This window comes from Mustelus asterias, chromosome 16 (assembly GCF_964213995.1).
Source record: "Mustelus asterias chromosome 16, sMusAst1.hap1.1, whole genome shotgun sequence".
In the NCBI taxonomy this organism is placed as follows: domain Eukaryota; kingdom Metazoa; phylum Chordata; class Chondrichthyes; order Carcharhiniformes; family Triakidae; genus Mustelus; species Mustelus asterias.
In genome coordinates, this window is record NC_135816.1 from 23869568 (window position 1) to 23896888 (window position 27321).

The 27321-nt window shown below is 44.6% G+C and overlaps 1 protein-coding gene across 5 annotated transcripts in view; it reads right to left on the reverse strand.

Moving 5' to 3' along the window:
- The window catches only part of sgcd (sarcoglycan, delta (dystrophin-associated glycoprotein)), a 203513-nt gene that overhangs the window by 25786 nt on the left and 150406 nt on the right, over positions 1-27321 (reverse strand). For 4 of the 5 annotated variants that reach the window (XM_078230773.1, XM_078230776.1, XM_078230774.1 and 1 more), the window contains one exon: positions 4538-4661. In XM_078230773.1, the coding sequence (XP_078086899.1) occupies positions 4538-4661 (124 nt within the window). The remainder of the gene's footprint in view (positions 1-4537; positions 4662-27321) is intronic. The other variant, XM_078230775.1, reaches the window with a different exon arrangement.

The following is a 27321-nucleotide window of genomic DNA, read 5'->3' on the forward strand; positions in this document are numbered from 1 at the left end:
GAGAATTTAGCATCACCCCTTGACATTCAGTGGCATTGCCATTATTAACCCCACCACTATTAATATCCTGGGGATTACCATTAACCAGAAAAACTGGACTAGCTATACACTGTGGCTACAAAAGCTGATCAGAGGCTGGAAATGCTGTGGCGAATAACTCAATTCTCCCATTCTTATACCATTTAACATTTTTTGTATCTTAATGCAAGGACAATTCATTGACAAGGATGTTCTAAATTGCTTTCTGATTGGTCCATAGTAACCACGCATGTTAACTGCTGTGTGATGAGGAGGAAGGATCAAAATCCAAGACCGGAATTCTCCCATCCCGTCCGCCACTGGAATTTTAGCGGGCGGGTTGCGGAGAATGTGAAACGCCATTGGCGGTCAGGCAGGTATTTCTGGCTTTTAGACCAGCGCGGCCGGGGAATTCTGCCCCAAAAATCACATTCCTCAGCAAATATGAACACATGGCACTAACACGGCAAAACTGAAAACCGAAGTTGGAATAACTCCAACCATTTACAAATCATACTCGAAAGACAAAATAGACATTGTGCAGATTCTTCCTGTCCTCCCCACCGTGGGAATTATAGTGGGCGGGACGGGACCATGCAAAGGTCCATTGACCGCGGGCGGGATTTTCCGGTCTTGGGGTGAGCACAGCTGGAAAACTCCCGCCCTAGATTTTTAAACTGTAATTCCACCTGCAAGTTTACATACAGGGCCTTGCGACTCAATTCATCATCAGCCCACCGAGAGATTTCAGCCTGCTTAGTTCTGATTTCCAAATATTTACTCTGTGCTATCAAAGCCCATAAAACATCAACTGGCCTTTGAAAGATTTTTGATGTCATCTCGTTTCTCCACTCATAAAATCTGCTAAATTGTTAACTCACCCAGAACCTTCCGTGGTGAAAATGCAATTAGAAATTAAGCTGTCACTGAACGTCTTGTCCTGACTGAAGCAGCACTGGTTTTGTAGAATTGCTTCAGGACTGCTCACTAATCACCGTTTTAATTTGCACTGCAATGTTCTTAGAAAGATCTTCATCTAAATCTCTAGTATTTGGGCTCTCCAAATATGAACTCAATCTATTGACTGTCTCCCACTAATTGAAGCAAAAGCTAATCTCTCATCTCCAGAAATTTCAACCGCAGTCTTCTTAGCTGTTCAGGCAACTCAGCCTGTCGGCAAGTTCCTGGTACTGTTCCATGGGGCTGAACTTTTGACAGTCTAATGGGGGTGGAATGGAAGGTATGAAGACTGGCAAAATGGTACGGGAAGGTGTTGGCTGGCAAGAAATTTTGGCAGGAGTGAGGAAGGTGGCAGGCAAGCAAGTCACTTAAGGTGCCCTTTAACACATGGAAAGGACCCCTGGAGTCAACTGTCCTCAGTTATCTCTGCACCTCTCCTCTGAACCCAGGCAGCATTTACCTGAGATTGCTGAGCTGGCAAAATATTTGAGAGTAGGCTGCCACCCATAATGGACAGTGGCCGGAATTTTACCGGCACGCCCACCCCGCAATCGGGGCGGGCACGGCTTGCAGAATGGAATTCTCTGTTGGCCTCGGACGAGATTTAATGCGCCTCGCCCGAGCGAGGTCATAAAATACCGGCCAGTATGCCAAGGTCTTATTAATTACATTGTTGAGGTTTGTCAATGTCAATTATATTGTTAAGGGAAACGGGTTATGGGTATTTGATCACAAATAAATAGGAGATAGCTGGGACACTGGTGTGGGTAACAAGCACTGACTCTAAACAAAGTCAGTAAACTCTCTTAGTAACAAAAAGCTATGTGTCTTGGTTTTGACTTCACCAACCGGCTTGGATCCTGTTAACATTGACAAAGGATAGTTGGCCTAAAAGTGAAGATTGGCAACTAGGATTTCTTTTAAACAGAAGTTTATAATTGGAGTTACTTTGGAGAAGAATGACAGAAACCAAGTATAAAGTTTCAGGGTGTAATTTTCAACTGTGGTTTTGTGAAGCTAAACCTTCTGACCAGTGGGAGAATGAAGTAGATATATGGGCGTGGGTAACATCCTAACCAAAAAAAAGGAAGATATGGTCTTGGCACTTATGCTTCCCACCAGAAGTAGATCAATCAAAGTATTTTTGGAGGTAGAGGCACATCATTTGGACATTGAGGAAAGTTTGAGAATCTCTTTTCAAATTTAGGAACAGAATTTATAAGAAAAATGATCTGTTAAAAACTTTTGAAGCATGGTCAGACTCTGAAAAATTGAGCAGGATGGATGGTTATTCCATAGAAGAATATATTATGGAATTTAACAAGTTATGTATAAGAATGAAGCAATTCTATTTGGAGATCCCTGATTCATGGAATCATAGGGGGTGATCTTACCAAAAGTTCTAAATGCCGAATGAGCGTGAAATCGGGAGAGTATCAGATCCGTTCTTTGGGTGAGTTTGAAAATGTAATCTTACGTCACTTTGTGCAAAAAATGATGCACAATCTGATTCCTGCCAGTAGGGGAGTGGCCTAAACCTATTGGAAAGTCAGCTGCTCACAGTAGAGGCCCCCACCTTCGGCCCGCTCGATTACTGCCCAAACCACCCAACCTCCGCCTGGTCAGTCGCCAACCCCCCACCTTCCCTTAGGTACTTCCCATCATAGTCCCGCCCTCTCCCCTTAGGCCCTGCCCTTCAGACCATGCCCCCTTGGCACTACTTGGTGCCGGTGGGCAGTGCCAGGGTGTCTAGTGGGCAGTGCCAGGGTGTCAGGCTGGCAGTGCCAGTTTGGCATTGCCCAAGGGGCACGCCTGGCATTGCCCCCAACCACCCAGGGGGGGGGGGGGTGCCTCAATGGCCTCCGATCACACCGGCCAGGTCACCCTTCAAGTCCCCGTTGAAGGGGACCATAGATATTCCTCGCTGGTGAGGATTTTCACCGGTGAGGCCATTAAGGCAAGTGAGCCCGGATGATTGTGTCCCAGGCTCACTAATATTATTCAAATTAGATTGAAAATATATTTAAATCAGCCTCATGCCCGGGAACAGGAAATCACTTATTCCCTTTGAAGAAACAACAGCCATCAATCAGGTTTCGAGTCTTTGTAAACATTGTGGTTAGGAACAATGATGAATTCAAGCATGAAGAGAAAGAATAAAAACAAACTGTGCCACCACCATATCTGCAGGATCCACATATCTAAAAAGAAGCATCTGCTTAATGACCACATCCTAAAATTAGGCCATCCTAAGGTGGATCAGTTGCATTCAGGATAGCCAGGTTTCCATGCAGCCTAACTTGATCGCCATTAAGGACACTACTAGAGGCAGCACCAAAAAAGTAATTTGAATTTTAAGAGTTAGTTACCAGAATGTAGAGCGAGGGGGTGCAGTACTTTTTCCAGTCGCATTGCAGTCCCGAAGACCACTGTCGGCCTATGCACATCTCCCTCCCCATCTGAATCATCTCCACCTCTCTTACCATCATCATTCTCCTTTCCAGATCAACTCCCGTCTCTCCCAATCAGTTACTCACACCCAACTTCCCAGCTGCCTTACCCTCAGCCAAGCTTCTACTTTCCTACCAGAAGGTCGCAATCGATACTGCAACCACCTGAAATGTAAATCTGCTTCATCGGCAAGATGCCGGGGATGTGCATGGAAGGCACACAGACTAGTATAGATGAGGCCCGGAGCCGAGATCAGATGTGCCTCAGGCCGACACGTTCCAAAGCAAAGATCGTTTGTATCCAGTCCACATCCGCAGAGCTATCCAATTTCACCCCCATTCTATGTCACGGTTGATGCTATCAGGTGTTCTTTTCAAATATGATGCATTCTCCAGAAGCCTGGAGATGCTGCTGTGAGGCACACTTCATTGATGGTGGTAACACAAATCAAATTGCCAGCTCGATAGGATCATTATTTCATGATGTTTTATTTAAAGCATCTTTGTGTACTGTGATTTGGCTTTTATTAAGGACTAAATTGAAGCTGTCAGATCATTATTTTCACAGACCTGGTGCAACTCCTAGTTCAAGAAATGGGAGAAATCTCTCTGAATGTTTTCCCTTTCTCACACTCTCAATCATCTTTCTCATATGCCATCGTGGTTTTTAGTTAAAAATCTTGCCGCTATATTAGATATTTCCTCGAAGTGGGCGGCACGGTGGCACTGCTGCCTCACAGCGCCAGGGACCTGGGTTCAATTCTCGGTTTGGGTCACTGTCTGTGTGGAGTTTGCTCATTCTCCCCGTGTTTGTGCGGGTTTCCTCTGGGTGCTCCGGTTTCCTCCCACAGTCCAAAGATGTGCAGGTTGGGTGGATTGGCCATGCTAAATTCACCCTCAGTGTACCCAAACAGATGCTGGAGTGTGGCCGCTAGGGGATTTTCACAGTAACTTCATTGCAGTGTTAATGTAAGCCTACTTGTGACACTAATAAATAAACTTTTTAAAATTTCCATATTTATGTTGAAATTTGTATATATAAATGTATATTTCAGTAACAAATATTTCAGATTAAAATATAAATGCCAACTATGTCCTTATTCACCCACCTCACCATCTTCGGATTCCAATTTCAATTCCGTTCGACAAGTAGCTTGCATGTTACCCGCCTCAGCTTGTATCTCAACTCCTTTAGGTGCCTCCAGTATCAGTGAACGTGTGGGTGATTCTAATCTAGGGTCACAAAATGTCAGAATTAGTTACAGTATTTGTCCCCTTTCCTTCAGCAGTGAATTACTGAATGAACACATAGCAGAGAACTGGACTGGCTAATAATGTAAACTCCTCTGTGGCGCTTCCTTCAAGGTTGAGGAAGTGATACCAATCTCATTGGCAGATAATGGATGTGTTTAATCAAACAGGCTGAAGGCTGATCCTTTGAAGCAAATATTTAACGTAGATGCGGTTTTCTATTTATTTTGACTTTGTCGATTAAAGAGGCATTTTTATCCTACTGTACATGTTTATCAGATGTCTGTGAACCAATGCACGATGAGATGCAATGGCATCATCACATTAGTAAGAAGTCTCACAACACCAGGTTAAAGTCCAACAGGTTTATTTGGTAGCAAATACCATAAGCTTTCGGAGCGCTGCTCCTTCGTCAGATGGAGTGGAAATGTGCTCTCAAACAGTGCTCCACATCATGATCATCACATTACTCAGTGGAAGGTATTCCAACGCTTCCTGATGGGAAACAGGATAATTATGTCCCAAAAGAGGCAGCATGGTGGCCCAATGGTTAGTACTGCTGCCTCACAGCGCCTGGGACCCGGGTTCAATTCCCAGCTTGGGCGGCTGTCTGTGTGGAGTTTGCACGTTCTCCCCGTGTCTTGCATGGGTTTCCTCCGGGTGCTCCGATTTCCTTCGGCGCCTGGGTGGGATTGTGGTCAGTGCAGACTCGATGGGCCAAATGGCCTCCTTCTGCACTGTCGGGATTCTATGATTCGAAAAAGGGAAAGGGTTTGATTTGCCATCTTATTCCCACTGACGATGTTGGTCGTGCAATATGTTAAAGGGTCTACTGCTGAACCAGGTGATAGATCTCTTTAATAAGCGAATCGGAGTCCTTTGATGTCCATTGGACTCAACAGGACAGAGCAGGCACCATTCCACTCTCCCCACAGTAACAGTAGGTGCTCCAGTCGACAAGGAATCCACAAGATAAGCAGTTGTATATATTTTTGCATGTCAGGAGGGAGCTCCCAGCATATCCTGGGCCACTGCCACCTCCTACCCTGAGATTAGACCATCCTCTCCTGACCTACCTTTTTCCAGGATCAGACAGGCCAGCCCGGCCACCCAACACTGTGACAGCCTGGATCCAGTGGACCACCCTAGATGCTCAATTCCCACCTGCAACCTGCCAGCCGTACATAAAAGAGGCCTGATTTGAAAAATCCGCTGTGCCTCCAGTTAACAATATGGGATGGCTGGTCTGCTGGCTCTGCCGGCTAGCTCACCCTAAACGCAAACGGAGACAAATCTACACTATTAGTGAAAAGAAGGACCTTAAATCTCTACATGACCTCAAAAGGTACTCAATGCCATAGTCTGCAGTACAACACACAGTGCCTGACATAGCACAAACCTATCTAATGTGCTTTGAGAGTAGAAAACACAGTCCCTAAACCATGTCTTGACAGTAGTTTAGTGATCACGTTAATTAAATAGTCATCAAGCTTGAGAATTTGAATTCAAATCTTTTTTTTAATCTTTAAAATTCTGGTACCAGGTGTTTGCGGCCACAAAGCGATCACATTGTTGGGAAAAACTCAACATTAGGGATGGAAAGCCATTGTCCTTACCCAATATGGCCTACACATGACTCCAGTCCCATAGCAATAAGTTTGAGCCTTGACTGTCCTCTGAAGTGGTCCTGAAAGTCAAGCCAGCCTATCAAATTGCTGCAGTGCAGGAGCTCAAGCAGGCCCTCCTTCTCGGGGCAACCAGAATGACAAAAAAAAATAGTCGCCCCCCCCCCACCCAAGAATGAATGAGAAAATAATTCTTCTCTTCCTCCAACATCTGAATCAGATATGCTTTCCTGCAACATACAGAAATCCCCGTACTTACAGGAATCCTACTTGAGATAACACTAAAGTTAAGTGGTTAAAGGTTAACTTTCCTTTGCTTTCAAAGTAGGAACTATCCTCTCATTTCCTGCACTGTGACATTTTTTTCTGGAATTGGCTACGTTAAGCACACTTATGTGCTTCAATTATTTGGCTTTCAAAATCCTGAGGAAGCACAGGTGACTGAAGTTCTTGCTCAAAGTGATGACTGTAAGATAGATACCCATCGCTGTGGTCCAGTTGCCCTTAAGTATCATGCGTTGTTAATTTAGAACAAAATCTAATGTCTTTTGTGCTCAGAATGTTTCTACTTACTGATCTACTGTAAATTAGTTTATAATAGAAAATATACTTATCAATGATCTTGGCAGAAGACACAGGACAGGGTGAGGGTCTGGCAGATGGAGTACAATGTTGGTAAATGTGAGGGCATCCATTTTGGTAAGCATAACAGCAAAATGGACTATTATTTAAATGGTAAAAAATTGCAGCATGCTGCTGTGCAGAGAGACCTGGGTGTCCTTGTGCAGGAATCTCAAGGAGTTGGTTTGCAGGTGCAGCAGGTAATTAAGAAGGCAAATGGAATTTTGACCATTATTGCTAGAGGGATGGAGTTTAAAACAGCAAGGTTACATTGCAGCTGTGTAAGGTGCTGGTGAGGCCACACCTGGAGTACTGTGTACAGTTTTGGTCTCCTTACTTGGGAAAGGATATACTGGCACTGGAGGGGGTGCAGAGGAGATTCACTAGGTTGATTCCGGAGTTGAGAGGGTTGGCTTATGAGGAGAGACTGAGTAGACTGGGGCTATACTCATTGGAATTCAGAAGAATGAGGGGAGATCTTATAGAAACATATAAAATTATGAAGGAAATAGATAAGATAGAAGCAGGGAAGTTGTTTCCATTGGCGGGTGAAACTAGAACTAGGGGGCACAGCCTCAAAATTAGGGGAAACAGATTTAGGACTGAGTTGAGGAGGAACTTTTTCACACAAAGGGTTGTGAATCTGCGGAATTCCCTGCCCAGTGAAGCAGTTGAGGCTACCTCATTGAATGTTTTTAAGGCAAGGATAGATAAATGTTTGAACAGTAAAGGAATTAAGGGTTATGGTGAGCGGGCAGGTAAGTGGAGCTGAATCCACAAAAAGATCAGCCATGATCTTATTGAATGGCAGAACAGGCTCGAGGGGCCAGATGGCCTACTCCTGCTCCTAGTTCTTATATTCTTATGTTTTCATGTTCTTACAACATTTGGCAGAATATTGTCTTCAAAATCTTTCTGGTTCAGTTAATCAGTTGTATTATCACTAGGTAATTAATCCAGAAACACAGCTAATGTTCTGGGGACCCGGGTTCAAATCCCGCCACAGCAGATGGTGGAATTTGAATTCAATTTTTAAAAAATCTGGAATTAAGAATCTATTGATGACTGGGAAACCATTGTTGATTGTTGGAAAAACCCATCTACTTCACTAATGTCCTTAAAGGAAGGAAATCTGCCGTCCTTATCTGGTCTGGCCTACATGTTACTCCAAAGCCACAGCAATGTGGTTGAGTCTCAAGTGCCCTCCAAGGGCAACTAGGGATGAGCAATAAATGCTGGCCCAGCCAGTGACCCCCATGTCCCATGAATGAATTAAAAACACTTGGCTGTTAACCAGAAAGTTGGACATTGCAGTCCCAGAGTCACCAATACTTCAAATTCATGTGGTTCAGTTATCTAAAATTTGCGATCCTGAATATGCTTACTATAGGAAAATTAAGATCAGCTTGATTGTTATTCATGATTTACCCTTCAGCAATGTGGAATGCTTATCAAAGGATAGATGTGGAAATCAGCCCAGTGGCATTTCAGCAAAAACTAATCTCCTTGTTAACTACATTTTTTTTCTTTTCCCAAAACTTTGGCAATTTGGCAAACACTTGAAGGACTACATCAAAATTTGCAATGAATATACATTCCATTAAGAAATAAAAGAAAATGGTGCTGTGCAGAGTTTTCTTTTCATGCAGCAAGTGGTTATGATCTGGAATGCACCGCCTGGGAGTGTGGAGGAAGCAGATTCAATCAAGGCCTTCCAAAGAGAATTGGATAATTATCTGAAAAATCATTGCAGGGCTGTGGGGAAAAGGCAGGAAAGTGGGTGAAGTGGTGTATCATGGTGCATCACGGGATAACCCAGGCTTGACCAAGTTGCTGATAAAGGTTTTTAAAAGTTTTTGCAGTGAAAAATATGGATTACGTGTAAGGCAATGTGACCTTTTGGTCAGGCCATGAAGGTGATGAGTCTGCTATGGGCCAGTCCATGATAAGCTAAGAAATGTGACTTTTGGGTCAAGATAGAATAAGTTGATGAACGATATAGGCTGATAACTAATCTGTTTGGCCACATTACATATGCACATTCTACGGTGCCATCAAGTCCTGGAATGGGACTTGAACACAGAGCTTCTGGCCCAGAGGTAGTGCTGCTATCACTGTGCTACAGGATCTATGTAAAGAAGATTTACTGTAATTATTTAGTGCCTTGGTGAGATCACACCTGGAGTACTATGTACAATTCTGGTCTTCTCATCTAAGGGAGGCCATATTTGCCATAGAGGGAGTTTCACGAGGCCAATTCTCTGGATGAGTGGATTCCATATGAGGAGAGATTAAGTAGACTGGGCCTATATTCCCCACAGTTTAAAAATGTGAGAGTTAATCTTATTGAAAGATATAACGTTGTTAATGGACCTGAAAGTGGAGGTGCTTTGGGGATGGTTCCCTGGTTTTGCAATAGAGAACTAGAGGTTACCACTTCAGAATATGGGGTTGCCCATTTAGAACTGAGATGGGGGGAGATTTTGCAGTCAAAGGGTTGTGAATCTTTGGGATTCTCTGCTACAGGTAGCTGTGGGTGCTCAGTCATTGAGTATTTTGAGGACAGATATTGATAGATTAGGGAATACTAAGAGAATCAATATATATGGGGAGGAGGTGAGAAAGCAATTGAGGTCGATGAGCCATGTTTGCAATGAATGGTGAAGCAGACTCGAAGGGCCAGATGGCCTACTCCTGCTCTTACTTCTTATGTTCTTATGTTTGTTTCTTTCCCTCTTGAAAACATTGGCTCTTTGCTGATTGTTGTGCAAGTGGGCGCTCTTAATTATTCTCCTCAATGATCATTATTCCAATGAACTGTCTAATAATCAACAATGCTGAAATCCTGGTTAATTCCCTCCTTCTTAGAATGGGGTCAACTGTAACCTTCTTACTCCCACCATAGTTGAGAGCAACTGCTTATCATCTATTGGAGCACAAATAAGGGTCAATCTGGCTTCGAGAATCACTCGACAAATTTACTATGCAATCGAAGAAACAACAAATATTAACTGGTTGTCAATTATACGGGAGCAACTAGTAAACCATTGAGCAGCAGAAACTCATGTGTTATTCAATGAGAAAGGAACGGTGACCAGTCTATTTGTGAATTGTAGCTCAGCGTAGGTTACCCTACTGGTCAACTGCGCAGCAACACTAACACACCTGTTAAAGAAAAGCAAGTTATTGTGGATGCTAGAATCTGAAACCAAAAGAGAAAATGCTGCAAAATCTCAGCAGGTCTGGCAGCATCTGTAAGGAGAGAAAAGAGCAGACGTTTCAAGTCCAGATGACCCTTTGTCAAAGCTTAGACAAAGGGTCATCTGGACTCGAAACATCAGCTCTGTTCTCTCCTTACAGATGCTAATACACCAGTGATAGCTGAACACATCAAATGGCTCCATTCGATCACAGGATAGAAAAACTATGGTCGGAATTCTCCAGCTGTTCACGCCAGCGCGATTCTCCGATTCTGCCGACAACGCACTCCCATCCGTGGGTTTCCCGCCGGCGTGGGGTGACGTCAGTGGGAATTCCCATTGACAGCGGTGGGACCAGAGAATCCCGCTGCTAGCAAACAACGTGCCACCTCCCGCCAGCGGGAAACACACGGCTGGAAGGCCGGAGAATCTTGCCCTGGTAATTAAGTGACACTGCCGGGCTCACCTGCCAAGCACAGAACACTAAAGATTGTTGTGTGCTCATGTTATTGCTGCTGTTAGAGTTTTAGCGATTTAGTGTTTTTGAGTTACAACAGGTCTGACTTCTGGATATGAATTGCAGTAATTTATTTGCTTTAAAACATCTCCGGTGGTGAACTAATGCACATTCTTCCTGATGGTTTTCCTGCTCTTTGAAATGAATCAGAGTTGATTTCTTGCACAATAGCTGCTTTTCATTTAAATCATCGATCATAGAATCCCTACAGTGCAGAGGAGGCCATTCGGCCCATTGAGTCTGCACCGACATCAATCCCACCCAGGTCCTATCTCCGCTTAGCTACCCTGCTAATCCCTCTAACCTATCACATCCCATGACACTAAGGGTTAATTTAGCATGTCCAATCAACCTAACCTGCACACCTTTGGACTGTGGGAGGAATCCAGCGCACCCAGAAGAAACCCACGCAAACACTGGGAGAATGTGCAAACTCCACACAGACAGTGACCCAAGCCGGGAATCGAACCCAGGTCCCTGGAGCTGTGAGGCAGCAGTGTTAACCACTGTGCCACCGAGCTGCCCATAGAACACCAAGATGTCATGAGAAGAATCATTACCATTACCACGTCCCAGCTCAAAGTTTATTATAAAGTTGTGAATGAGCAACAATCACGCACATGCTCAAGTGTTTAGTAATCTGTAAGGAGGAAGAATAAATAATTCAATAATTAATTGGAAGACTTGGACTATAGAATTGCTGTGCTGTTTGAAAGCGGAAACTGAAGAGTGCTCAAACATATTAAATGGAATCCCTCTCTATTTTACTGCATCCCTAGCCATTATTACAGATTCCATTTGTAGCATACAGTGGCAGGGGTGGCAGGTCTAACACATGTGAGGTGAAGAGAAATTCACCTCATATGTGATATCTGAATATCAAATGGGGTCCATAACATACGGCTGGATACAATAACATCCGCTTAACATTACTGTCCAAAATGGATTGCTATACCCGGTGTCTCTCACAGCAGATTGCTTTCTCAGGACTCCATAGGGCAATTTCTGCTGATCGATCAAACATGCTCTATATGATTCACTTGTGTCATGTTTCACAGTATTAAGTGCGGACCGATGAGGTTGGCACGTTACAGATGGAGAAAAATAGAAACACAATTTAAGTTGAGGGCTGTCACACATACTCTTCATGGCTGGTTGCATCCCATTGTCAAAAGCGATTCTGCTTACCCCACTCCTTCTCAAATCTCATACATTTCGCTGGGGTGAATGATGTGACCATAATTGAAACAGTACAATTTCCTCGTATTTACAGCTGCTCCACCCTAATTTTGCCACTGTGGAAATAAATGGTGTTTCAGATTGATAACGTTGGAGCAGATGCTGTGCACTGAGGCATAGGTAGACTTTAATTTCACCTGTGCAGAGTACATCACAGAAGATGATTTGGCTTTCACCTGAGATGTGTGAGACTTGAAGGGTCTGTCAGCCACCATGTGACTCATGTGGAATCTGCAGCATCTAGTTCAGCGAAAATAGCTCTGGGTGCGGTAATATAATGGAAAAGGTACAGTTTAGTGTGATTGAGTGCTTGCCTATTGCTACATCAAAACAAACAAAGCAAATTTTACAACTCAGTTGGGGGGGGGGAAGAAAGATTGAAATTCATTGCCTCCTCGAGCATTTGGCCGTTTGAAATTGTGCCATCTGAGCGTTGAAACAAAAAGCTCTGAGACAGAACTAAAGAGTGCCATTTATTATCCAGTACGTACGCTGTACTTCGCACCCAATGACTTTGTGGCTGGCTGGAATCCAGCACAATCGACACATGCTAAAAATCAGCTACTAAGGACTAGCTTTCATGAATTCAGTCCATAATAACCATCGACTATAATTGTTTATTAAAAACCATTCTTGTAATCACTACGCATTTAATTTCTAAAACAATATTCTTTGCTGATTAAATGTAAGCAGATCAGTAACATGAATACTAAAATATTTGGATAATTCTCCATTACTTGGAGAGGAAACAAATAGAATAATAACAATGTGTTTAGATCAGGATTAAATTGTTGACCTTTCAAGAAGATCCTCGGAGACCAGTGTGGGAAAATGCAATTGTAGTTGTAAGTCTTGAATAATCAGTATTTGATTAATATTTACACCTTGTTATGTAGCTACACACAACAAACAGAAACAAAATCCCAGGAGTGGAAGGAATTAGTCCAAGTGAATAGGCAGACATGTATCTAATTTCTCAGGTGAGAAAGCAAATCTTATCTCGCTCCGAAGTTGCACACACTGATAAAAGTAGGAGATGACTTTTGAAATGCCACTTTGCATTTTTTCCACATATAGTATGTTGGATTCCCAAGAGCTCTGTCTTGGGAATCAAGACTTTTTGATTTTGAGCTAAACTAATCTAATTTATCTACATGGTGTACAAAGAAACGGATATGGAAAATGGCATGAGATGTGTGGGATGAGAGACATGGGCTCAAATTTTATGCTCTCTCCAGTGGGTTCTGAGGTAGAGGGGGAGTGCAAAATGTCATGGACAGGATTCTCACCTGGATCACAGATGCCCTGACTTGGATGTGATTTTATGATGGGGTCGGCAGGGCCTCAGACAGGAAGCTCACCTTTGCCCCATTAAGGCCCTTAAGTGACCACTTACGGGTTTTTTCCCACCCAACCTCAATTTTCAGGGTGCCAAATAACTGAAGGTAAGAAACAGAAAAATTAATTGGCCTCGATCTGGGGCAGGAAGGTGGTTGGCAGGGCATCTCCATCAGAACTGCACCCCCCCCCCCCATCTCCAGCCTATCCCCCAATTATCCACTGACTACCATCCCCCCTCTCCCACCCCCGCCACCACCCTGGCCACACAGGGCATCCCCAACTCTCCCCGCGATGGGAAACCTGCCACTTACCACACACCGGCTCCCTGCACATAGACTCAGGATGTGGAGATGCCGGCGTTGGACTCAGGTACAACATTGCAGTGCCTCTTCCGACCACTGCAGCGCTGTGCCTGGAGGGACTGGTGAGCTAATGGCCAATTTGATTGAACTAATTCCTCCCAAGTGCGGATGGAAGGCCTGCCTGCTGCCAATCAATGCTCATTTGAGAAGTGGCAATGGGCCTGTCCAAGTCAGCAAAGATGTGTTCCCCACAGGCTCTCCAGATGCGAGAGACCTCGCCATCCAAAAAAATTCAGGCCATGGATTTTGGGTGCACGACCTAAATGAAAACCCACCACTGAGGAAAATCTCTGCTTGGGTCCAAAAAGTCACAAAAATGACTTATTTTTTGAAAAGCGATCATTAAAAAAAAAATCAGTTGACCGGAAACTCGGCATTTTAAAAAAATGAGACAGCCAAGCTGCTTCATAATGCGAGGCCACCTTCCAAGGTGAAGGTGAGAAAAGCAAACAGAAATTCCCTCTGAAAGGAAGTGTGAAGAGAGAAACATTTCAAAGGAAACCCACAGATATCAAAACCCAACGCTCTAACTGAGGAAGGGATTAAAAATGCAAACTGGGAGATTTTAATCAATAATAAAGATAATGGGAACTGCTAACCAGCCAGATACACCCAACAGACACCTAAAACCACCCTGCGGAGGGGGAAATTACCCAGCTCCTGTTGGCTTTTGCTATCTTGAAATGTATTAAAGGTTTTCGAGATGAAAAATAGAAATGTAAGTAATTGTTCTCCAACAATGATTGCAAGATCAAATTCCTTTTGGGAACATAAAGACAGAAAGTTTTAGGAATGCTTTTTTCCCCAAGCCAGGCACAGAGAGGTCATTGAAGTCAGCTGGAAAACCTGCTTAAGAGAGCTTTAAGAGATCTCTCTCTCTCTCTCTCCCTTTTAAGTTCAGAAAAGCCCTATTTCTACAGTTTAAAAATCCAACTCAAGAGGCAGTGATTGTCCATCGGAAAGAACCTCAGGCGAAACCCATCGATTTTGGGGAATCAGGTCACAGAATTAAAAGGAAAGAAATTGGCCAGAATTTTAGCAGCCCGCCCGCCGCGGAAATCGGAGCGGTCGAGGGGCGGAGCATGGGAAGGTCCACTGACCTTGGGCGGGATTTTTTGGTTTTGGGACAAGCAAGGCAGTAAAACCCCACCCATTTTCTCCAGCAAAGTGCAATTACCTGGACTTCAATTCAACTGCAGGAATTTTTTTTAAAGGAAACCAACTAATTCAAACGGCCACAACACTAAACAGTCTACACCTTAAGGGCAAGAAAAGTATTTATTTTAACTTTTATTTGGACTCTAAATATTCATACTTCTGATATGTGTGTGTGTTGACATTGTGCCCTTTATTATATTTTCTCAGGTTTAACGCTAATAAACGTTTTGTTTCTTTTACTCAAGAAAACCTGATTTGATTGGCTCCTTATTAAATAAAAACACATCTGGATTGAAAGGGGCATCTACCGGAAAAATACATTGAAAAACCCATGTTGTGACCAACCGAGGTGGCTGGGAAAAGATGGGGGGCCAGTTTGCCCCTCCTCACCCAATGATTCGGATAATGTCTGTTTAAGAACCAAAACCATTTCCAGATTCCTCTGAACTCACTTGAATCTTTCCAGTAAGCTGATGAAAACAAATGGGCAGTTAGCTATAGCATGCCTGTTCTGGACAGCTGAAAATAGGCTGGATTCAGCATGTTATAGGCCTGGGCCTTTTCCTCCCCGACCCCAGTAAGATGTTAACACATTGCTTCTTCTCGAGCAGACACTGGTTAGACTGCTCACTGCCCAATAAAATCTGTGACTAGCATGCAAGGCACATGCTCTGTCCAATCATACAGTAAAATTGTAATCATTTAGAGAACTGATTAAGGACACCAATTTGCACATTTGGAGATACTCTTGCCTGTTTTCAAGAAAGGGTTGGATTGTGTACTGTGCACGAGTCCCACTTTCTCCAGGCATTAAGCCTTAGTGGTACCTGTGGAGACCTTGTCAAAGATAGATTTTGCACTCATCCGGGTCCTCCAGTGTGCTGCTGTTTCCCATCCCTTGCAAATGCCCCCTCTCCTGCCCTACCTTCCAGCTGACTGGGTGCCAGGACTGGCTGGTTTTCCAGGCTAGTAAACCAGCAGCGTGCCAATTTAGCATTCGCAGCTTGCCACAAAAAAAGTTTGAGCCTGAACCTGAAAGTTGTCATGGCTCCGCACAACTGCATGGGGCACACAGCCAATATTGCACCCATTGGTGCCTGTAATAACCTAAATCAGGCCACTGAGGTTGGCCGATTGGAGTATGAACTCCCTGATTAAAGATCCAATTGATGGGCTGATCAGGGAGGCTTTGCCTAGTACATAACCGGGAGTGTCAGTTCCTCTAGCACCCACGGAGATAGACTACTAACTACTAGCACTCTGTGTACTGCTGTTAGAGTTTGTAAATAAAGGGATTTTGGTGAAGGGACTTCTGCCTCCAAAGACTCTTTGGCAGTGCCCACGTGGAACATCTCTCCTCTCATTCTGGTGCCAACTTTACCCTTACAAGATTCTGTTTGTCTCAACCGATTGTTGGATCATCAATAGGTAAATGCCAAGCATGTTTCTGAGCCTTCACTCGTCAGGTAATAGTCCTGCGTGAACTGCGTGAACTGTCACCTATCTGGTGCCAGGGCGTGGGTCCTGGTAGGAGGGAACTTTCAGTGTGAACCTGGAAGTCGGTGGGACTAGACCTGTGTCTGTGCTGAGCTTGTTTGTATATAGTTTTAACTGATCTTCGATAAATCTCTATTGTGATTCAAGGCTTCCTCGTCCTGATACCTTGAGCTTCAATATTATCCCTAGTTTGTTCCACAATGTGTTGTTCCAGGGAACTGTGTTGCAAAAATTCTACAAACTCATCTTCCAGACCACCTTAGCTAATTTGAGCTGTTAAGTCTGCATGAAAATGAAAGTTCCCTACATTTATTTGATTCCCATTGTGACAAACTTCATTGATACCTTGCTTAATCCTCTACTGAATGGTATAATTTCTATTATGGGATCTATGAACTATGCCCACCAGCATTATCTGAACCTTGTTATTCCTTATTTCCACACACGTTGATCTTACTTCCTGAAACAAGCACTGGAAACCTCCAACCTCGTCCGTAGTTTGGATTCTCCGATGCTTTTGATTTGATTTGATTTGATTTGATTTATTATTGTCACATGTATTAGGATACAGTGAAAAGTATTGTTTCTTGCAATCTATACAGACAAAGCATACTGTTCATAGAGAAAGAAAGGAGAGAGTGCAGAATGTAGTGTTACAGTCATAGCGAGGGTGTAGAGAAAGATCAACTTAGTGCGAGGTAGGTCCATTCAAAAGTCTGATTACAGCAGGGAAGAATTTGCTCTTGAGTCGGTTGGTCCGTGACCTCAGACTTTTGTACACTTTTCCTGATGGAAGAAGGTGGAAGAGAGAATGTCTGCAACAGTGAATGGAATATTGGTTGAGCGCCAAATTCTCCGTTCTTGCTGGTAGGGGCTGCAGGAACAAACGAGATCAGAGAATCCCGTCCAAAGTTTTTTCTTACTACAGTGGTTATGTCATTATTTATTAACAGAGATATTTCTCTTCCTCCTTCTCCATTCTGCCTGTTTATTTGAATTATTTTGTATCCTGATTTATTTTATCTAAATCTTTGTCCTTGTAACAATGGACAGCATTTATTTTCCCCCTGGAGGAGGGCTGGGAGGTGAGAAAGGCGGTGGGATGATATGAGGTGAAGACGCCATCACCTTTGTGACTCTCCCAATCATAAAGGGAAGGGATAGGTTGAAGACAGACTATTGGTCTGGAAGCCAGTTGAGGCCCTTAAGTTATTATCCAAGAGTTGCACCATGTTGTTACTGGTATTTAATCAAACAAAATGTATTAGAATTGATGAATTTATAACACCATGATAGCAAGGAAAAAGAAAAAAAGAAGGCTTATGACAGGAAGAGGTCATGGAGTTACAAAGTACCATCACAGGAGCTGCTGAATTCATAGTCATGGACACAAAGTACATCACTCTTTAATCAGTGAAATCTGGTGGAGAAGGGGCAGAGAGGTGTACCCTTCACTCAGAGTGCTCCTCATCCCCATAGTTATCTCCGATTAGAGGGCAGAGGTATGAGGAATATAGAAACAATTTTTCAGGATTGGCCTCCACTTTGGTTAAAAGGGCCCTTGCAGGCCTTAAGGAAGTAATCAGGAAAAATATTAATCAAATATTTCCTGTTTTATCATGTAAGTATGCAGAACATTGAATAATTTTTTTATTCAGTCATGGGACATGGGCATTGCTAGCTGGCAAGCATTTATTGCCCATCCCAAGTTGCTCTTGAGAAGGTGGTGGTGAGCTGCCTTCTTACGGCACTGATCAAGTGGTACTGAATAACGTTCACAGTTAATTGTTCATGTGCAGCAATAAAAGAGGCCTAATTTAAATTTAGTATTAGCCACAAAACATTTGTTCAGTAATTTGCCAAAGACGCAGCATGCTTAAAGGGCAAACACGTCATTTGGATATTAAATAATACAAAAACATTTGAGCCATTTCCCAGGAGCAAGCTTTCTCTCCAGTCCAGCACTGCTCTAATTTTGTGATCGGATGATGCCCTATATACATTTTCTCCTCTATGTTTTCCCTGTGCTGTATATAAATGGCTTCTGTCATTGGCTCCTGTTCCCTCAGCTACCCTCTGTTTCTGCGCAATTTCTGTTTCACCTAACTGTTGCTGGTTTTCATGTTCTCCCTGTTGTTCTTTCACCTCTCTCAGTTTAGCTATGTCTTTCTTTTCTTTCTCCATCCTCCTTGAAGGACAAATTTGTTAACCAGCACAGTGAGTGCTGAATAAAACAATGGCCGTGGTGTTTTCAAAGAATTCCAAAACCTTTTCTCTGCCTATGTTGCATTGATCAGGTTCCCTCTTGACAGTCATCACTTTATACCATTCCTGAAATCTTATGTCAGGTGAGAAAGCCTCATTACAAAATCCAACAGCCATTGCAGAATTTAAAGGTAACATCCGACATTATTCATTTAGAATTAAGTGAAATAGGAGAATATTCCGTCGAACATCCTGCTCTTACCAAGATCGCAAGAAACTACCAAGGGTTGTAAACGAAGCCCAGTCCATCACGCAAACCAGCCTCCCAGCCATTGACTCCATCTACACTTCCCGCTGCCTTGGAGAAGCAGCCAGCACAGTCAAGGACCGCATGTACCTGGGCATACTCTCTTCCACCTTCTTCCATCGGGAAAAAGATACAAAAATCTGAGGTCACGTACCAACCGACTCAAGAGCAGCTTCTTCCCTGCTGCCATCAGACTTTTGAATGGATCTACCATATATTAAGCTGATCTTTCTCTATGCCCTAGCTATGACTGTAACACTATATTCTGCACCTTCGCCTTTCCTTCTCCGCTATTTGCTCCATGAATGGTATGTTTTGTCTGCATAGCACACAAGAAACAATACTTTTCACTGGGGGCGATTCTCCCAAAAGTGCTGAATTGGAGGGAAAACTGGTCTAGATCATGACTGTATTTTCAGTGCAGCTTCACACTCAAATCTCCCCACTCTGTGCACAATTGTGAATCTCATTAAAAACCCGGGGGCCTATTCACGCTGGAGTCTAACAGTTCCAGAATTCTGTGCATGCGCTGTGGTGCCAATCTGTCAGTCTCCCCGTTTGCTGGCCAGGTTGATTGCTGGGCAGCCGGGGACCCTCGCAGTGCTGCCCCTCCAGCACCACCCCCTCCCCCCCCCCATGGCCCGATCGCAGCCCCCACAACAATTCCCGGGCCAGCTCTGACCACCTCCCCCCCCCCCCCCGCCCCCCCGCCCCACAGCACCCTGACTCCCCCCGAGGCCAGACACGCCCCCTGCCCCCCGGGAGGGCCCCCCCTGCCCCCCGGGAGGGCCCCCCCCCCCGGCAGACCACAACCCCCCCCCGCCGCAGCCCGACTCGATCACTGGCCTCCCTCCAGCCCAGACTGATCAGCTGCAGAGTGGCTGCCCACAATAGGCACTGTCCCCTTGGCACTGCCCAATGCCTGATTGGCAGTGCCAAGATGCCCCATAGGCATGGGCACTTTGCCCCTTGGGCAGTGCCAAGGGGCATAGGCTGGCACTGCCAAGGTGCCCATGCCCGGGGACACCCCTTTCACCACCCGACTCCCTGGAGGGCCCCGATTGCCTCCTCTTCATTCCAGCAGGGTGTCCTGCTAGTTCCCCGAACGTGAGGCGTTACTCTAAACCCCGCCGGAATGAAGTACTCCTGGCGGAGTGGGAGATTCAATCGGGGTCGGTAAGTTCCTGATGATGAAATGCTCAACATATTTAAACTACATTAAAGATTCAAATGACTTTCCAGCGTGGTCCGGACTCCGATTGTTCTCCGGCTCTGGGAGATGTGCAGGCATTCCCAGCACTTGCGCAAATCCCAGAACAAGGCCGGCGACGTGTATCTCCCACCTCGATCCACCAGAAAAGTTGCAGGTCGCGATGGGAGAATCACCCCCATTGTATCCCAAAACACGTGACACAAATAAGTTCAATCAAAAGAAGGCATCCCTTATAATTTTCCTCATCTTAGATTCTTCTAAAAAAAATAGCCTCTTTGACTCATTGTTTTAACTTTTGAATGCACTCCTTGCTGCTCCACTGACTACCATCTAAGGTGGTACTTTCTGGGTCAGATTCCTCTGATGTCATGTAATTACAGTAATTGAAGGCTTCTGCATCTGTCCATTCTCCACCTAATCCATATGTAAAACTGAATTCACTGCTGCTTTGCAATACACCCTCTGATGGCTGGAGTCCGGGTTCAGATCAGGTAGTAGGATCTTCTTTGTTACCCTAAGAACCCGAAAATGAGAATCTCGCTGGTGAGTTCTCAACTTCAGATTTTCCCAGTTCCCCGCCAGTGACATAACAAGCTTCCTGCCCAGGAAGGTTGGGAAGCTCATTTCAATCCATTTACTTCCCATAAGAACATAAGAACATAAGAAATAGGAGCAGGAGTAGGCCATCTAGCCCCTCGAGCCTGCCCCGCCATTCAATAAGATCATGGCTGATCTGACGTGGATCAGTACCACTTACCCGCCTGATCCCCATAACCCTTAATTCCCTTACCGATCAGGAATCCATCCATCCGCGCTTTAAACATATTCAGCGAGGTAGCCTCCACCACCTCAGTGGGCAGAGAATTCCAGAGATTCACCACCCTCTGGGAGAAGAAGTTCCTCCTCAACTCTGTCTTAAACCGACCCCCCTTTATTTTGAGGCTGTGTCCTCTAGTTTTAACTTCCTTACTAAGTGGAAAGAATCTCTCCGCCTCCACCCTATCCAGCCCCCGCATTATCTTATAAGTCTCCATAAGATCCCCCCTCATCCTTCTAAACTCCAACGAGTACAAACCCAATCTCCTCAGCCTCTCCTCATAATCCAAACCCCTCATCTCCGGTATCAACCTGGTGAACCTTCTCTGCACTCCCTCCAATGCCAATATATCCTTCCTCATATAAGGGGACCAATACTGCACACAGTATTCCAGCTGCGGCCTCACCAATGCCCTGTACAGGTGCATCAAGACATCCCTGCTTTTATATTCTATCCCCCTCGCAATATAGGCCAACATCCCATTTGCCTTCTTGATCACCTGTTGTACCTGCAGACTGGGCTTTTGCGTCTCATGCACAAGGACCCCCAGGTCCCTTTGCACGGTAGCATGTTTTAATTTGTTTCCATTGAGATAGTAATCCCATTTGTTATTATTTCCTCCAAAGTGTATAACCTCGCATTTATCAACGTTATACTCCATTTGCCATATCCTCGCCCACTCACTCAGCCTGTCCAAATCTCTCTGCAGATCTTCTCCGTCCTCCACACGACTCACTTTTCCACTTATCTTTGTGTCGTCTGCAAACTTCGTTACCCTACACTCCGTCCCCTCCTCCAGATCATCTATATAAATGGTAAACAGTTGCGGCCCGAGTACTGATCCCTGCGGCACGCCACTAGTTACCTTCCTCCAACCGGAAAAACACCCATTTATTCCGACTCTTTGCTTCCTGTCGGATAGCCAGTCCCCAATCCACTTTAACACACTACCCCCAACTCCGTGTGCCCTAATCTTCTTCAGCAGCCTTTTATGGGGCACCTTATCAAACGCCTTTTGGAAATCCAAAAACACCGCATCCACCGGTTCTCCTCCATCAACCGCCCTCGTCACATCTTCATAAAAATCCAACATGTTCGTCAAGCACGACTTTCCCCTCATGAATCCATGCTGCGTCTGATTGATCGAACCATTTCTATCCAGATGCCCTGCTATCTCCTCTTTAATAATAGATTCCAGCATTTTCCCTACTACAGACGTTAAGCTGACCGGCCTATCGTTACCCGCCTTTTGTCTCCTTCCTTTTTTAAACAGCGGCGTAACATTAGCCGTTTTCCAATCAACCGGCACTACCCCAGAATGCAACGAGTTTTGATAAATAATCACTAACGCATCCACTATTACCTCTGACATTTCTTTCAATACCCTGGGATGCATTCCATCCGGACCCGGGGACTTGTCCACCTTCAGTCCCATTAGTCTACCCAGCACTGCCTCTCTGGTAACATTAATCGTATTAAGTATTTCTCCTGCTGCCAACCCTCTATCGTTAATATTTGGCAAACTATTTGTGTCCTCCACCGTGAAGACCGACACAAAAAACGTATTTAAAGACTCAGCCATATCCTCATTTCCCACTATTAACTCCCCCCTCTCGTCCTCCAAGGGTCCAACATTCACTCTAGCCACTCTATTCCTTTTTATATATTTATAAAAACTTAAATAAGCGGGTTTCCCCCACTGTATCGGCCCCCCCACACTGGGAATTCTCCCCTTGCCGGCGTGACACCACGTGAGCGAGATTTACAACAGGTGGTTAAAAATGTGAAGCGAGTGAAGGAAACCCACCGGGGCGCACAGCTAAGTACTGTCCCTGGGGAAGGTGGGCACGCCTAGGCAGTACCCTGGCACTGCCAGGGAGCTGGGGGCACTGCCGGGGGGGGGTTTCCACTGGGAGCTCCACAGGGGACATTTCACTGTATATGGCGCAGGCGTGTTTGTGGACGGAGGGGTCTGTGGGGATAGGATCTCCATGCGTGTGGGGAAGGTTCCCATTGTGGAGGGAGTCCTGTGTGCATGTGGGAGAGTTCGCTGTGTTCATGTGCGGGGGATGGGCAGGGAGGAGAGGGGTGCATTGGTAATTAGTATGTTTCTGTGCTGGAGATCGGAGGGCATCCTGATCTCTGGAAGCCAACATTGTCGGCTCCACCAGGCGTGGGACGCACAACCAACATTTTACTTTCGAAGACAATGAGACCATAAGATGCAGGAGCAGAATTAGGCCATTCAGCCCATCGAGTGTGCTCCGCCATTTAGTCATGGCTGATAAATCTCTCAACCCCATTCTCCTGCTGGAGCTGGACAATATGGCGAGCTACAGATCGGTTTTCTCTCCTGGTCCATTGCTTTGGAAAAAGAGGGCACATTCCACCTCGTATCATCATTAAATTTTACACCTACCTCTGAATATAGTCATCAGGACCCTATGTAAAAAAAGAAGCAACAGCACAAGACCTTTTCAGATCACAGTTTTTTTTAAAAACTGCTTGCCAAACTTTTTATTAGGTGACAAGAGCCTCTTCACAATGATACATTGCTCTGCCCTCATCCCAAAGAAAACATCTAGCCACACATTTTCTTCAATGATAAATGCCTTATTATAAAGGGTTTGGATGAGGTTCATCCGAAACATCTGTTTTAAGGTTTTACAGACATTCTATGGGTTTGCAGAGCTCACTCCAGATCTGCTGATGAAGTCCAGGGAGCAATTCCTTTGATCCATGGATCTTTTGATTAGAGTACACGATTATCATGCAGTGCCAAGTCAGAACCCAGAAAAGGGCCTATGAAAAAGTTTACCAATCTATGAAATCTATCTATTTCATCATCCCACAGATGTAGCTGAGGGCAGCATGGTGGCACAGTGGCACAGTGGTTAGCACTGCTGCCTCACAGCGCCAGGGACCCAGGTTCGATTCCCAGCTCAGGTCACTGTCTGTGCGGGGTCTGCATGTTTTCCCTGTGTCTGCATGTGTTTCCTCCAGGTGCTCTGGTTTCCTCCCACAGTCCGAAAGATGTGCTGGTTAGGTGCATTGGCCATGCTAAATTCTCCCTCAGTGTACCCGAACAGGCACCAAAGTGTGGCTACTGGGGGATTTTCACAGTGACTTCATTACAGCATTAATGTAAGCCTACTTGTGACACTAATAGATATACTTTAAAAAAAACCTTAAACGCTTAGCTTCCCTGTGGAACCACTTGTCATTCTACAATTTAAAAAAAAACAGCGCATCCTGAAAATGTTAAGTGTGTTTCTCTGATCTCCTAGACTGCAGTGAAAAAAAAACAACAACTTGCCATTAAGGGATTGCAACTTATCCTCATTAAGTATTAAGTGCGGAACTGAGCTTACATTCCATTTGCAAGGTTGCGCTTATCAGCTGTGAAATATCCATAATTCAGATTTTTATTTCTAATTGTGGCATTTATTAGCATCTGCTTTCCTCTCAAGGTTAGCCAGTAGTTTAATATAAAGACTAATTACGGTTGCTGGTGTGGTTCACTCCAGGGCGCTTGCATTCCCTTACACCTGTTTGTTTTCACTAATGAGATCGCAAGTTAATTAGTTTTTGATGAGCAACCCACTTGATCAGAAATAGAGATACATAAACAGAATGAGAAAGGGAAACAATAAAGCTAATTAAATCAATGCGGAAAATTAAGAATAAGAAAAAGGTAAGAGAGGTAAAATTCCAAAAAGAGATGAGAGGAAATCTGAGATTACCGACAAGACAAATGGGAAGAAGAAAGCAAATTAGACAGAGTCCTTGAGCAGCGATGGGTAACAACCAAAGAGGAAGAAATTAGACAGCAGATTTTGTCATGACCAAGAGATAGACATCTCTTATTTGAGATTAAGTAGATTGATTTAATCTCAGTAGCATGGTGGCATAGTGTTAGCATGGATGCTTCATAGCGCCAGGGACCTGGGTTTAATTCCGGCCTCGGGTCACTGCCTGTGGGGAGTTTGCACATTCTCCCCATGTCTGCGTGGGTTTCCTCCGGGTGCTCCAGTTTCTTCCCTCACTCCAAAGATGTGTGGGTTAGGCTGATTGGCCATGCTCAATTGTCCCTTACTGTCAGGGAGACTAGCAGGGTAAATACGTGGGGATAGGGCCTGGGTGGGATTGTTGTCAGTGCAGACTCGATGGGCCAAATGGCCTCTTCCTGCACTGTAGAGATTCTATAAACAATTTTATACTCAGTCACATGTGGACTTTATTGGACCCAAACTGGGAGAATTGAGGACAATATCATAACTGAAATAATGCTCTTTCTGTGGCTGGTCTATTTGCTGATTCTGGGAATTTCACATAATCGATTCAAATTCCTTTGCAAACCTGGGTAATCGTAACATAAGTTTCAGTTTGTTTTTAATTAGAAAACTTGTGTGAAAAAACCCATAAAGATTCAATTAACATTAATGCCAAGCAATGTTATTATCAATCTTAGTCAGAATTGGAAATGAATCAATCAAACTGAAGCCAGACAGTTCAGGTTAAGGCAAATGTTTAATGGGCGATTTTCTGTCTCCTTCACTTTGGGCACAAATCCCATTACAGTCAAAATCTTTGGCGATCTCAGAATGAGATTTTTCCTGCCTCTCTGCTGGCAATGCATTTGGTTCAGGCCCAGCGACGGGGTGGGCCTGATTACGAATCATTTAAATATATTTAAATATTCAAAAACGGCTCTGCGCTGTATCATCCAGGAGACATCAGATGTTCCCACCCACTGGCGTGATGTAATGATGATGGGAATCACCACTGATCACCAAAAGTGGAGACAAGATGTGAGGAACATAGTGGGGGTTCAGACGCCAGTGTAGCCCTAGAGTGATCAGGGACATGTCAAGGGCAGTGCCTTGGCACTTCCCCCTGGCACTGTAAGGGCAGTATTGAAGTGGGTAGAGCCTGTAGGTGACCCCATAGTAGGTGTTTGAGAGAGGCACCAATGCCAGCAAATAGGGGGAGGCCCATGCTGGCGATAGGCCCCACCATGATAATGACGGCACAAAACACACACCCCACCCCACTTTAAAATGTCCAAGCCTATCTGGACAGCAAACCTGCCTCAATGATTTCAGTCAGAACTTAACACGTGGCCATTTTTGGGAAAATTCCACCCTTATAGTTTTCACCTATTTGGAATGGAGAAACCCCATGTTAAATTTCCAGAGCTGTGTGACGTACTGTTTTGCCTTTGGCCTGTATTTTCCTAATGATGGAAAGCCTCTCTGTCACTATGAAAGTAATGGCAGACACTTGGATCCAGAAGATCCGCCCCCAAACACAGCATTTACCAATTTGCAGGGGAGGGATAATGGGGGCGGATTTTAAGTTGAACATCCATGGTTCACCGATGCAATTGCACATGTTAAGATGCAGCTGCTTCACACTGATGTAGTTTTCATTAGTGACAGCTCCAAAACACAACGGGGTTGAACTGACCAGAGTTTGGTGGAGTATTGGCTCCGGTGAGAAAAATGGCGTGTTTTTCTCCAGAGAAAGAGGTCGGTTTTCTCTCCAGATCTGACCACACTCTGACAATTATAAACAGCTGGGTGAGTTTCACAACATCCTGTAGAGGGACAAGTCTTCAACACGCTGGCGAGCCTGGCTGCAATGAGATCGGGGCACCATGAACATGAATGATCTTCCAACCCGGCCCACCACAGAGGTCTCAGGTGAATATACGGCAGGGGAGTCATTATATGGTGAGGAGGCGTGTTAATAATATGGAAATTAATTTAAATATATGTAAATCAGGTTCACACCCACCGCCGGCATGGAGTGGCGATAATCAGAAATTGTGATCTCACTGGCGAGATCCGTGACTTCCAGGTTTTGCCGCATCATGAGTCCCCGCTAGCATTTTCACGGACGGTGAGATTGGGCTCACGATCCCGCCAAATTTGTGCAGTTTAGACCTGGTAGGAGAAGTTCTGAAGTTACCAGGGTTCTTTGGAGAGGTGTGGTACCCTTTCGATATGGTCCTGGGACATCTTTGGGGGAAGTGGAAAGTCATCTTCGGGTGAGACAAAGTGCCCTATCAGATTGTTAAAATCAGTCATGAATGTGTATACAAGTGCAGAACCTCATTGGAACAGTCAAGCTCAATGGATCTGTTGAGCAAACTGTCCAGAGCTGTCAAAAGGAGCTGTGAAAAAGAGTTGTCAAAAGAAATTACCAATAGGAACTGTCACTACACCTCTCAAAAGGAGGTACCAAGCTATCATTGCGTTTAAAACTCCAGCCCTTTAAATATTTGCAAAAGCTGCCTGCAGCTTTAAAATAAATCAGTGCTTGCCATTTCACTCTGCCTGTTGACATAAGCCTGAGGGTTAGCATTACATGATTATTGATACATGACTGATTTCATAACCTTTCATTGCCACAGCTAGGTGCCTGTCAATGTACAGTTTGATTGACAGCTCTAAGTGATAATAAACCTTTTGAAGTGGAACTACCAATTCCAATTTTGTTAAAATAAGGGATTAATTAATAAAGGATGTTAAATGT